Below are 12980 nucleotides of genomic sequence, written 5' to 3'. Positions count from 1 at the left end.
GGTGCTGCTGGTGCCAGGTCTCCGCTTGCCCTGTTCTTCTAGGGACATCACTGTTCATTTTCAGCAAAGGCACTGGCATAACTCATGCTGCTGAAGAGCATGGTCTGCAGCTATGCCCAGTAATGCTAGCAGCACCATGGTCTTGAAAAGAACACATTTGTCCTGCTTCTCTGCTGCACTGATCTGCTAGCGGCCCCATTTTTCCCTTTCCCACATCAAGCAATACTCCAATAGCACACATAACATTGACAGAGAAACACTGCTCTTCCCATTTGATCTTTTACACCTCTTTCATGTGTTAGGAAACAGAACCTCCAGTGCTTTTCTAATAGGAAGGACCCTGATCTGTAACTATGTCCATACCAGTACCATTCATTTTTGCAACCACAGTTTACAGAACATCATCTTGCACGCTGCCGTGTTCAAATACATCTTGACCTTCACAAAAGTTGAGAAGCTATACTGGGCAGCTATTACTATTCTCAATGAAAAAAGAAACTGATTGTCGGGCATGGAATCTACAGCTGTAATCCCAGCATTTAAGAGACGGAGGCAGGAAGATCATGGTGAATGTGAGGCCAGCTGTGTGTACCTAGTAAGTTCAAGACCAGTCTGGGCTACACAGAAAGACCCTGTCAAAAAAAAAAAAAAAAAAAAAAAAAAAAAAAAAAAAAAAAAAAAAAAAAAAAAAAAAAAAAAACAAGAGAAAAAAAAAAAAAAAAAAAAAAAAAAAAAAAAAAAGAAAAGAAAAGAAAAAGAAATTGAGACTCAGGTTTAGTGATTTGTCTTGGATCATCCAGTTGGTAGGCAGAAAAGTCAATGGAAAACATGAGTGCATATCAACTGTGGTTGTATGTTACAGTCACCTGGCAGCTTTTAAAACACACTCATCTTCTGTTCCTACATAGCTAATTGAACAAGAATCTCAGGGGAATGAGGCTCTGGATATCAAAAAGTAGAAACTTTCCATGGATGACTTTGTTACACAGTAAACCATGACACCACTGCAATCCATGGGTAAAAATAAGCCAATCTTATTCAAAACTGCCATGTGCTTACTCATCAGCAGGTTTAAAAACTGAAGTGGGTGCTATGGTGCACACCTGTGATCCTAACATTTGGGAGGCTGTGGCAGGAGGATCGCATGTTCAAGGCCAGCCCAGAATACACAGTGAGGTCTTGTCTCAAAAAATACATACAAACAAACAAAAACAAATTGAAAAACCAAAACACAAGCTTTCATTTTTTTTGTTTTTGTTGTTCGGGCTCTACATGGAATTCATCTCAGAAACAAAAAGGATGGGACTGCCTAGATACCTAGACACAAAGGAGAACTTTAAGTGTATCAGGTCAAGGGAAAGAAGTCACACTTGAAGCCTACATACTTTACGTCTGCTTTTATATGATGTTTGAGAAAAGGCAAAGACCAGTAATTTCCAAGGAGAAGTTGGTGAGACTGACGGCAGACAGATCACAAAAGGAAAGCGTGAGGGGAAGCACTGGGGGATGATATAAATGTTCTATATCCTGAGAGAGGAGACGATTAGGCCGTTACATTTGTCAGATTGCAGAATCCTGATGCTGGAAAGGGTAAATCTTACAATATGCAATGTGTTACTTAATTAACCTGATTAAAACACATGCACCCACACACACACACTAAGATACCAGGATACACTCCGAAAATGGCTAGAAATAAAAGAACAAACTAAGTGCAGTGGAAAGAGCCTGTAATCCCAGTAACTTAGGTGATAAACAAGTGGCTTGACCTCAGGAGTTGCAGGCCAGCCTGGCAACACAGCAAGATTTTCTTTCTTAAAATAAGCTCATAGCAAGTGTTGTTGAGGACATGGAGCAACTGGAACTCTTCTACACTGCTGCCAGGAATGAAAAAAAAAAAAAAACTTTTTAAAAGAGAGATGAGGTTCTGAAGACAATCAGCACTGGGTTTGAACTGTAGCTCTGTCCTTGGTACTGGGTGAAGCTGGGCAGGTAACACCCGGCTTGTGGGCTGTAGTGTGTTCATCTACACACAAGGTAATCTATATATATTGGTCTACTCTACAGGACTGGCATAAGGCGGAAAGGACATGGTGCCCGTAATGTGCTTAGTGCAGTGACTGGCATACAGCAAATGAACCAAAATACTAGATTTTGCTATTCTTAATGTTCTCATTCTTGTCATAGCTGTCTCTGGGGTCCCTGCAGTATAACAGTGTGTTTCTATATAGAGCCCAGATTTATCCTAGCAAGGCTCTCAGTGCACCTTTGCCTGTGGAAGAAGGAAGCCATGTGGTGGCAGCAGCCATCCTGATGCACATCCCTCTCCCCTGAGCATAGAATGTTTGCATCTCCAGTCTGACAGCAGGGTGTCTATGTTGTTGAGAAATTCAGGGATTCACTCCTCTTGTTCAGCGGGACTTATACAGGTAGGCTCAAATCCTTCATAGATCATGAGATTTCCCAGGCCTTACAAAATGTTCAAGACCAAATTCAAATACAGCATGTGGGTTTCAAAAACATGTCTGAGGCAGCCTACAGGAAAGACTTATTTGGATTTGAGTTTTCTGGTTGGGAAGGTAGCGAAAATGTATTGAAACCGTATTAGTAAGTCAACAAATAACAAAGAGGAGACCATTGAGAAGATAAATATTTCCATATAGAATTCCCACTAGTGAGTCCCAGGCAGAGATGGTCTGATCTACTCTTCAGAAGCCCTTGAAAGGACTGGGCACCAACAAAGGGGAACTGGTGGTAACTCGATGCGGTGGCCTGTTTTTAGCATTCCTTTTGCACAATACCATGTCTGACTTTTGCAGGCAGTCTGCCCACCTGCCAGGAGATTTCAGCAGTCGGAAGGAAATTCCATCTTTCCTGTCTGATACCCAGATGACCCTTGAGCTGATGCTCTCGTGTCAGGCCTGTGTGTGGGGTTATGATTTCCCACAGCAGACTTGATTTCCTCACATTACAAGGCTTGGTGAAGAGCTGCTTCACAAAGGCCAATGATGTAACGAATACACATCTCTCCAGTATCATCTCAGGGGGATTTGCCAGAGCAGCTGTTGAGGTCAAGGGTCCTGATGCATAAGCAGCTCCCCACAAAAGCCCACGCTTAAGCGCCTGCATAAACTGCAGAGGAAGCTTTGTAAAACAAAACAGTCAGTCTGCTCTTCTTCATTCTCGGAAGCCTGCACTAGGGAGGTCATGGAAGGAACTCAGTCACTCATTTAAAAGATTCTACGCATGTACTACAAGTCCGACACTATTCTAGGGACTGAAGCTACAAAGTTCAACTACCTCTGCTCTCTCGACAAACAAAGGAATACGTCGTAGTATGTCAAGTAGGTGACAAGTAATGGGAAGAAACTAAAGCAGAGTAAGAAGAGGATGGAAGAGATGATGGTGCTGGTTTAGGTGACCAGGAGGGACCCTGCAGAAGAACCCGAAGAAGTGAGGGAAGGCACCATGACCGATCGGTTGCAGGTGCAAAGAACAAAGAGAAGGTGAAAGGCCCTGAGTCAGGAGCTTGTTTGGTGTCACTGAGGATTTGCAAAGAGGCCTTTTGTTAGTCTTTAAACAGATGCCCTATTAAGGAAAACAGAAGCAATGGCAGTAACAATTATAGCTAATGTTGTAGATTTACTCTGTGCCTGGCACTGTGCCGAGCCCTTAACAACAAACTTTAATATATATTATTGATTCGATCTTTATAGGAAGGAACTATTATTATTCCCATCTTAGGGACAGGAAACCATGCTTCAGAAGTTGAATAACCTGCCCAAGGGTGTCAATAACTTGACCCGCTGGGATTCAAACAGGCCCGTCTGTCATGAGAAAGCCATGTTATTCATGCGGGGCCATGGGCAGGTTTTACATGGAAAGAAAGCAGGTCTTTCCAGGCAGCTATGACTTCAAGAACAGGACAGTTAAGGCTACTGATGAGGACCCAGAGTGACGTCTCCCCTCCACACAGTGTTATGCCCAGTGGCCAAGCCAGCTACCCGCCATGGAGAATACTTCTCCATGCAGGACTTTCTGTTTCTGGGTTGGAATTTCTGCTTTCTTCAGAAAAATATGAGAGGAACAAGACCTTTTCTGTGTGTTCTCTGCAGAACCTTTCTGTAATCGCTGGGTTTTCATCCTGAGCTGTGTTCCTCATCCATTTTCTACCTAGCAGTGTAGGTCAGGGCTTTTCTAAACAAACAAGAGTGGGCTTTCAGGAAAAAATGAAGCTAAATCAAATCCACTTGAACTTCCATCACTTTTATTTAGGGTCCTTGGAATGCTCTGTCAGCTGAGCCAGGGCATATTCTCTGAGGGGGACAGCAAGCTGCTCTCCAAGGGACTTAAGGTCTGAAATCTCTCCTCTCATCCACTCATTTTTTTTTTTTTTTTTGGTGCTAGGGATTGAACCCAGGCCCTTGAGCTACGTACCTACATTTTTTTTTTTTTAATTTTTGAGACAAAAGTCTCACGAAGTCACTAAATTGCCCATGCTGTGCTCAAACTTGTGACTCTCCTGCCTCAGCCTCCCAGCATCCTCCCACACGTCCTACAGGCATGTGTCACTGTACCCAGTTTGTTATTTCTTATTTCTTTTCAGTGAAGACCAGTAAGAGTCCTAACAAGAGGCAAAATAATCACACTGCTTCACAACTTAAAATATTATTTGAGCAGAAGCACATTTTTTTAAGGCAGAGGTGTCACTATATTACCTAAGCTGGCCTCGAATTCCTAGGCTCAAGAGATCTTCTTGCCTCAGCCTTCTGGGTAACTGCAATATTGTTATGATGTGTATCTAGACTTGTGTGATCACAGATGGGGCTGTTCCAGAAGTGTCTGGATATATTTGTTTTTCTTTTCTTTTCTTTTTTTTTTTACGAAATCAGTCCACTGATTGGCTTGGCATAGTTCTGGGTGTGAGTGAGAATATAAAAGGACAGAAAGAAGCTGCTACTGCCAGTTGTCACTTGTAGCTTCTGCCTTCTGCTTGTTATGAACTGTTTCTCCTCTTCCATGCCACCCTGCCTTGGAATCAGCTGACTATTAACCTGAGCTAACTGTGAGCTATAAAGTGTGAGCTAAAGAAACCTCTCCTCCTTTAACTTTGGGTGTCGGGTATTTTGTCTCAGAAATGAGAAAAGTAACTAAGACACATACAAACATACATACATACATAGCTAAAGCAAAACCCAAACACGCTGTTAGGAAGGCTATAAACATAAAACAAGACAATTGTGCCATTTTAAAATGAACTGAGCACAGTAACAATTGGATTACAACAAAACAATGAATGCTTTCTGCATATTGCTTCAAAATTTTGATATTTAGACACACACACACACACAAACATAAAGTCCTAAATTTAACTAAAGAAGTGTGGAATGCCAGGCATGCTGGTGCACACCTGTAATCCCAGTACTTGGGAGGCTGAGGCAGGAGGATTGGAGTGAATTTGAGGCCATCCGGGGCTGCTTAGTGAGTTCAAGGCCAGTGAGACCCTGCCTCAAAAAACAAAAACAAAATGGAAAAATTACCATGGTTGAGTGTAAGTTTCCAAGTTTATAAATAGCTTTTATTTCTTTGTAAAAATAATATACATTCTTTGTAAGATACTTGAAAATTAGAAAAAGAAACAAAAATATTATACCTAATCTACTGAACAACCACAAAAGCATTTTATGTATTTCCTTCTAATTTACCTTCTACAGATGGTTTTCAATTTTTATATAATAATAAACCATCTGCATATAACAGTTTATCCTTTTTTCACTTAGCACACTATGGGCAATCTCTATCTTATTTTCATGCCATATTATTTTTCATGTTTAAATAAGATTCCATTAAGTAAATGTTCAATATCTCTTTCTCCATGACTGTATTATTGGACATTGTTTACACATCTTACGTAACTTAAAAGGTCCTGCACAGCTGCTCAGGCAGAAACTGCCCATTCTGGATTAGACAGTGACGCTTCCAGATCCTGTCACAGGAACACGTGCCACTGTCTAATCAGCCTCCAGCTATCTGCAGAGGTTTGTACACCTACAGGCTAGGGGCTGCCAAAGCCATTGGGTTAGAAGAAGAAACATGTAACAAATGGCTACCCAACCACCAATTTCCAGGTTTCTCAAAGCGTGAGAAGTCTGCAGTATGATTTTGAGAGGTGTCTCCCAAGGGTTGTGCAGTGCACGACCCATACAACGGAACCTAATGGCCCTCCCTTCTCACACTCTTGAGCGTGGTTCCCTGGTGATCCCGACATGCCTTGTGTTCGTTCTTCCTCTCTCCACTGAGTCCTCAATACTTACTGTTATGGCACACTGACATGCACTTCCGGGAAGCAATCAGGCAAACAGATTTAGAGGGTAATCGTACAATGTTACTTACTCTTCAAGCCATCAATTCCACTGCCAGCAATTATTATTGCAGAAAAAAAATCAGACATGTCCGCAGACATAAGAACAGGATTTTTTCATAAAAGTGTTTATATAGCAGAGAAAACTAGAAGAACCAGCTGCTTACAGGTGAATCAGCTCTACTTTAGCATGTTCACAGGAACACGCGTAGGTATACCACAAACCATTCAACCAGTGAGACCTATGTGTCCTGAAAAAGAAATATTCCCAACACATCATGAAGGGGGTGAGCAGGTGTACACTGCCTATCATGACTGACTTTGTAAAAAATAAAGCTTCCTGTGTCATAGGACAAATTCTAGAAGGATGAGGATTAATAGGTGATTTGTATCATTTACTTTTTCACAATTTGTATGTATTACTTGCACCAAAAAATAGGCATGTATTAGAAAAGTATGCTCCTGGGGAAGACTTCCCTCTCTAGTCATGCCAGGCTCCAGCTCATAGGCTGCAGTTTCGCCCTCAGCTAAACTGGGATGGTTACTCTGCAATGATGGACCCAGATCCCCCCACCCACCCAGTGCTGTGGATTGAACCCAGCACTTTGACACTGAGCTACATCCCCACCTCTTTTGCTGTTGAGATAGCATCTTACTAAGTTGCCCAGGCTTAACTCAAACTTCTGATCCTCCTGCCTCAGCCTCCCAGAATGCTGGAATTACCATGCAGATTCCGATTTTTATTTTGGACCAAGATCCTCCTTCATGCTTAGGAAACAAATCTGGGTTTTCTGTTTGTTTGTTTGTTTGTTTTTGTTTTGTTTTGTTTTAACTGAGGATTACATTGTCAGGACTCTACATTGTAAGCAACAGAAATCCATCCTGAAGCGGATTCACTGGTTCGCTGGGTCCAAGTGCTCAACAGTGTTCTCAGGGCCATCTTGGTTCTGCTGGCCACTCCTCTGGCAGGCTCCTCAGAGTGGTGAGTGGTCCCCAATAGCCTGGTGTCTGGGTGACCCCAATGTAGAGAGAGCTGCTCCTTCTCAGCCACTTCAGGTCCCCAGGTTGTCATGAACTGAACTCCGTGGCCCATATCCCAGTGGACCTGAGTGAGGCCCATTTCACTCATACTTTTCACACTTACTCTGTTTACAACAAGCTCTTTCTCCTTTGGGGGCCCCTGATTCACCCCAGGTCAGTTCAAGTAGACAAAGATATAAACAAGTAAAATTCTCACTGTTTCCTACAAGTGGAGATCAAAATTCCATAATTGTATTCCATTGTTTTATTTAAATTTTGTAATTTTGCAAGGCCACAGAGGAGCTGCTGCAATAACCTCCCACAGTATTGTTCATCAAATAGCGGGTGACTTATGGCTTTTGTGACTCTTGGTTGTCACCATGCTTGGTGGGAGAGTTGACAGCTGAGAGAAAGCGTGGATTGCTAATACTCTCCACCAGGTGTCTGGGCTGAGTTAGAAAAAAATGAAACACATGAGGAGAAGGAATAAAACTCCAGGTGCTTGTTTAGATAGAGTAAATATCCCATGGACTTATCTAGTCTCAGCCTCTTCAACTGTTCAGGAAATTTCAATTATCATCACCCATTAAGAACCTCATTTGAAATTCACAAGAGCAGGGTTCTCTTGATCAGTGTCTACCAGTGGCCTCTGGAATCTCATATACTGGAGCATGCAACTCTTCACTGTGCACAAAAAAACAGACATGTCGTAGAAAAGTTTGCTCCTGGGGAAGCCTTCCCTCACTTCGGGAAGGAGCGTTTTCAGATGGCCACATTTCGCCCACAGGATTCAAATGGATTTTAGAAAAACCATGCAGTTTTGCATCTTGAAGCAGTCTGGCTTTCCAACCACTACTAGCCTGAGAGAAGGAAGACCAGAATGCGCGGCCACTCCCGCAGAAGTGCTCAGTGTCTTGTAAGAAATACCAGGGACCTGTTTACAGGGCTAATTATAAAGCATAGCTCCCAAGGATGCTTTACTGGGAATAGCGCTTCGCCTCATGTGACTCTTCTGTTAATGCGGTTGGTTAAAATACAATTTTTAATGGGCTGCCTGGTTAGTTTTGTGACAGACGAGTGAAGATGCCAGACTTCTGGGTTTTTAAAGTTTCACGGCAAGAAGAGTAATCAGTCTTTAAAAGTAAGCCCTGGCACCTGCTACACATGGATAAAGCCTGAGGACATAAGGCAGAGTGATGTAAGCCAGTTACCAAAGGACAGATACAGCAGGATTCCACTTACGTGAGGTCAAGTTCATGGAGACACAGAGATGGGTGGAGGTTTCCAGGGACTGGGACTGAGGGAGACGGGGATAGGGAGGGTTAGGGTTGAATGGGGAGGAGCAGAAAGATGAAAAGTCTTGGAGATGGACGGTGGAGACGGTTATACCACACAGCACTGCAGATGGAACCGTGGGGGTGCTGACACGTTTCCAGTCCTTTGTATTTGCCATTTTGAGACAGGGTCTTGTTAGGTTACCCACGCTGGTCTCAAACTCGTGATCCTTCTGCCTCAGCCTCCTAGAGTGACTGGATAATGGGCATGTGCCACCACACCTGGCTGAGATTTTAGACTTTTATTTGAATGTGATTTGCAAATATCTTTTCATGTTGTGAGTTGTCTTTTACTCACGTGATATTTTTTGAAGCACAAGGGGTTTTAATTTTGATAATGTCTCATTTATTCTTTTTCTTTTGTCATTTGTTCTCTTTGCTACAGAAACTTGCTTAATCCAAAGTCATGGAAAGTATACATCCATGTCTTAAGATTTTTAGTTTTAGCACTTTCATTTAGGTTTTTAATTTTGAGTTAATTTTTCTAGATGGTATGAAGTAGGGGTCTAACTTCAATTTTTTGCATTGTAGATATCTAGTTGTCCTGGAACCATTTGTTGAAAACAATAGTCTTTCCTCATTAAACAGTTTGGCACCTTTGTTGAAAAATCAATTGCCTACAGATATAAGATTTTATTTCTGGCTGGGCTTGGTGGCCCATGCCTGTAATCCCAGCACTCAGGAGGCTGAGGCAGGAAGATTGCTGTGTGTTCGACACCAGCCTGGGCTACATAGTGAGTTCCAGGTCAGTTTCAACTACATAGTGAGACCCTGCCTCAAAAAACCAAAAAAAAAAAAAAAAAAAAAAAAAAAAAAAAAAAAAAAAAGTTTATTTCTGGTCTCTCAGTTCTATTCCATTGATTTTTATGTTTCTCCTTATACTAGTACCACACTGTGTTGGTGAATATAGCTTTGTACTTAAGTTTTGAAATAGGGAAATATAGGGCCAGGGATTTAGCTCAGTGGTGCCACCACCTTCCTCGAAAGCACAAGGTCCCGAGTTTGATCCCCAGTACCAAAAAAAAAAGGCGGGGGGGGGGAATGATGAGTCCTCCAATTTTATTGTGCTTTTTAATGATCATTTTGACTATTTTGCATTTTCTTCTGAATTTTTGGATCAGCTTGTGAATTTGTTTTAAAAGTCCACCTGGGATTTTGACAGGATCTGTGTCTAATCTATAGATCATTTTGGGGAGAAGTGGCATCTTTAGTGAACGTGGAATGCCTTTCCATTCAATAAAGTCTTCTTTAATTTCTTTCCATGATGTTTTGCAGTTTTCAGTGTACAATTTACACTTTTGTTAAATTTATTCCAAAGCACTTTATTCTTTTTGGCTGTTGCCAATGGAATTATCTTTTAATTTCATATTCAGATTGTTCACTGCTAAGTATATAGAAATTCAATTGATTGTTTTGTATGTTGATTTTGTATCCTGAAACCTTGCTGAACTCACTCATAAGTTCTAATAGGCAGGCCTGGGGGTTTAGCTCAGTGGCACCGCACCTGCCTGCTAAGCGAAAGGTCCTGAGTTCGATTCCCAGGGGGGAAAAAGTTTTAATAGGCTTTTTAAAAAAGTGAAATCCTTGGGATTCCAGGCATGACTTAATGTCATCTAGAGAGAGTTTTACTTCTTCCTTTCCAATCCAAGTATCTTTCATTTCCTATTTCTTAACAATTTCCCTGACTAGAACCTCCACTACCATTTTAAGGTAAAGAGGTGAGAGAGGACATCTTCCTCTTGCTCTTAATATTCTGGGGAAACCACCTTGTCTTTCACCATCAAATAGGATATTAGCTGTGATTTTCATAGATGACCCTTGATCAAGCACAGGAAGTCCCCACCCATTTCCAGTCTGAGGAATGTTTTTATCATGAAGAACATACTGAATTGTGTCAAATACTTTTATCTGTACCACTGAGACAATTGCATGGTTTAAGTTAATTTGTAATTAAATAAAATCATACAATATTTGCCTCTTAAAAAATATGTTCGGGGCTAAAATATCCCTAGCTCTTTTCAGCTATCCCAAAGTACCAATATTGTCATGTTGTTTCCTTTCAAATATTTTCCTGTAGCCAACATGGAGGACAATAAAGGACAATAAAGGCAAACTCACTGAAGGTCAGAAGTGTAAGAGGAGAGAAACTACTATACCCTTGCACTTCCCCTGGGGATAAATAGCAGTGATTGATATTCTAAATAGGTATCTATCACCTGGCTGGGGGGCCACGGTCTTAACCCAGCCTTCTAGGAAATATCCCCGACCCCCACCCTTACTGAAAATCCTTGTACGCTGGCTACATGACTCCCCCATTGGATCCCCATTTAATCAATATTACTTGGGTGACTGTACTTGTAATCTTATTGGTTGGTCATGGTTTTGCCCTACCTCATGCCCACCTTGTAATTTTCCATTGGGTCTTATAGTCCCACTTTGGATCCACCTCACCACATGGCTTGGCTGTATAAAACATCTTTGAAAAGTGGGGTGGGTGGGCAATCCACTTTCCAGTCCCCCTTCTGTCCCTCTTAGACAGAAGCTTTCTTTCCCTCAATTTTTTCCTACTCTTAAAAAAAAAGTCCTTCTGGATATGTGTAGATACACGTGCTGAAATATACAATATGACTTAATAAAAACAATAAAATATACACAAGCTATTTCCACCCCCTGGGATGCCTCTGGCAACCCAGTGCCCACATTTCCTTCAAGACTGAGATCCCCTCCTGTTTTTCTATAGTACCATTTAGGGTCATCCTATCAGCCATCTTTTCCTTCTAGTGACCTTAGGACCTTTCTTCTTCTCTTGGTCCCCCTCAGTTATAATTTTAGCACTGGAGAGGTTTGGATTTGAACACCTGAAACTTTCATACAGTAAACATTGACCACATCTGTGCTCTGAGGAACACTTCTAGCTGTTGTATGGCTCTTAGTTACTTTCTGTGTCGATGAGACAAAATACCCGACACTTGAAGTTAAAAGAGGAAAGGTTTATGTTAGATCACAGCTTTTAGAGGTTTCAGTCTATAGTCAGCTGATTCTAAGGCAAGGCGGCATGGCAGAGGGGCATCACAGCAGAGAAATGGCTCATGGAGTGGCAGGGCAGCCAGAATGCAGCAAGCTGCAAGTAGCCAGCCCGCTTTCTTTCTGCCCCTGAATATTTCATGCTACAAGCCTATTGATTGGTGTCACCCACAGCCAGGGTGGAGTTTCCATTATCCACACCCAGAGCTATGATAAAACAATTTAGTTATCACACACGCTTAATCCCAGTATTATACACCCATGATCCAGCCACCTCCCCACAGTTCTACCTATGAGCACACGAGGCTTTGGGGGGAATCTAGACACAAACCAGTGATGATGGTATATAGCCATAGTTGCTTTTCGAGCTATTATGACATCTTTTTATACCACAGTGTTTGTTGGTATGATGAGCTGAATTCATCTGTTTACAGATTGCTTTTCATACTGAGCCTGTGGGAAGCACTGGGAATGGGCTCCGAAGCCCCTTGCATGTGGAAGGATGGGGACAGGAGGACCTTTACACTTAAGACAGAACAGTTCCCCTCATTCTTTTGCACATCAATTACATACTGAGCTTCTGGGACGGTCCCACTAATGGAAAAATGGTTGGAAGTTGCATTTAATGGCATTGATAATTCAAGATAAGTTCTGGTGGAAATTCTAAACCACTCTGTAAGAACTAGGTTACAGACAATCCCGTATCTGAGGTCTGGATGTGAGCTACTGTATCCTGTCAAATTCACTGGACGGTTTTCCCATGGGCCTTCCATGTCACAGCAACTCCCCATCAAGCCAAAGGCCACACTTACACATGACTCTTACCAGATAGCCTCTCCAGAAGGACTGGATGATAACTGCTGCTTCCTCTTCTGTCAGTAGGAGGGAGAGCGGGATTGCTGGCCGGGGGCTGAAAAGCGACAAAATGATCATAAGTTAATGTGATCCCATGATTCAACCCCCGCAATTCCTCTGATAAAATAACAGTCTCTCTAATCAGGAGCCTCATCCAGCCCCATTTTTAGAGAGCAACAATGTCAATTTTGAAAGAAAAGTGCATTTTGGAGTTAGCATTTTATACTAACATTTAGGATTCTTTTTAAAATCCAACATAATATCAAATCACCATTCGTCTTCTCTTCTGTTGAAGGATTCAGATTGCTCATCAGTCCTGCAGGTACAACATATATGTGAGCCACACACAACTATGTGGACGAAGTGCCTGACTCAGAGGAAACTCA

The 12980-nt window shown here is 42.0% G+C and overlaps 1 protein-coding gene across 6 annotated transcripts in view; it reads right to left on the bottom strand.

The window, feature by feature from the left end:
- Iqck (IQ motif containing K) overlaps window positions 1–12980 on the bottom strand; it is a 121871-nt gene that overhangs the window by 49797 nt on the left and 59094 nt on the right. For 5 of the 6 annotated variants that reach the window (XM_010610049.3, XM_010610052.3, XM_010610054.3 and 2 more), the window contains one exon: window positions 12565–12649. In XM_010610049.3, coding sequence (XP_010608351.1) covers window positions 12565–12649 — 85 coding nt within the window. Of the gene's footprint in view, window positions 1–7053; window positions 7831–12564; window positions 12650–12980 lie in introns of those variants that run through there. The other variant, XM_010610053.3, reaches the window with a different exon arrangement.

Source organism: Fukomys damarensis, unplaced genomic scaffold (assembly GCF_012274545.1).
Source record: "Fukomys damarensis isolate Sample0158 unplaced genomic scaffold, DMR_v1.0_HiC HiC_scaffold_34, whole genome shotgun sequence".
Taxonomy (NCBI): Eukaryota; Metazoa; Chordata; class Mammalia; order Rodentia; family Bathyergidae; genus Fukomys; species Fukomys damarensis.
The sequence above is the reverse complement of the archived record's forward strand: the minus strand, read 5'-3'. Positions and strand labels throughout refer to the sequence as shown.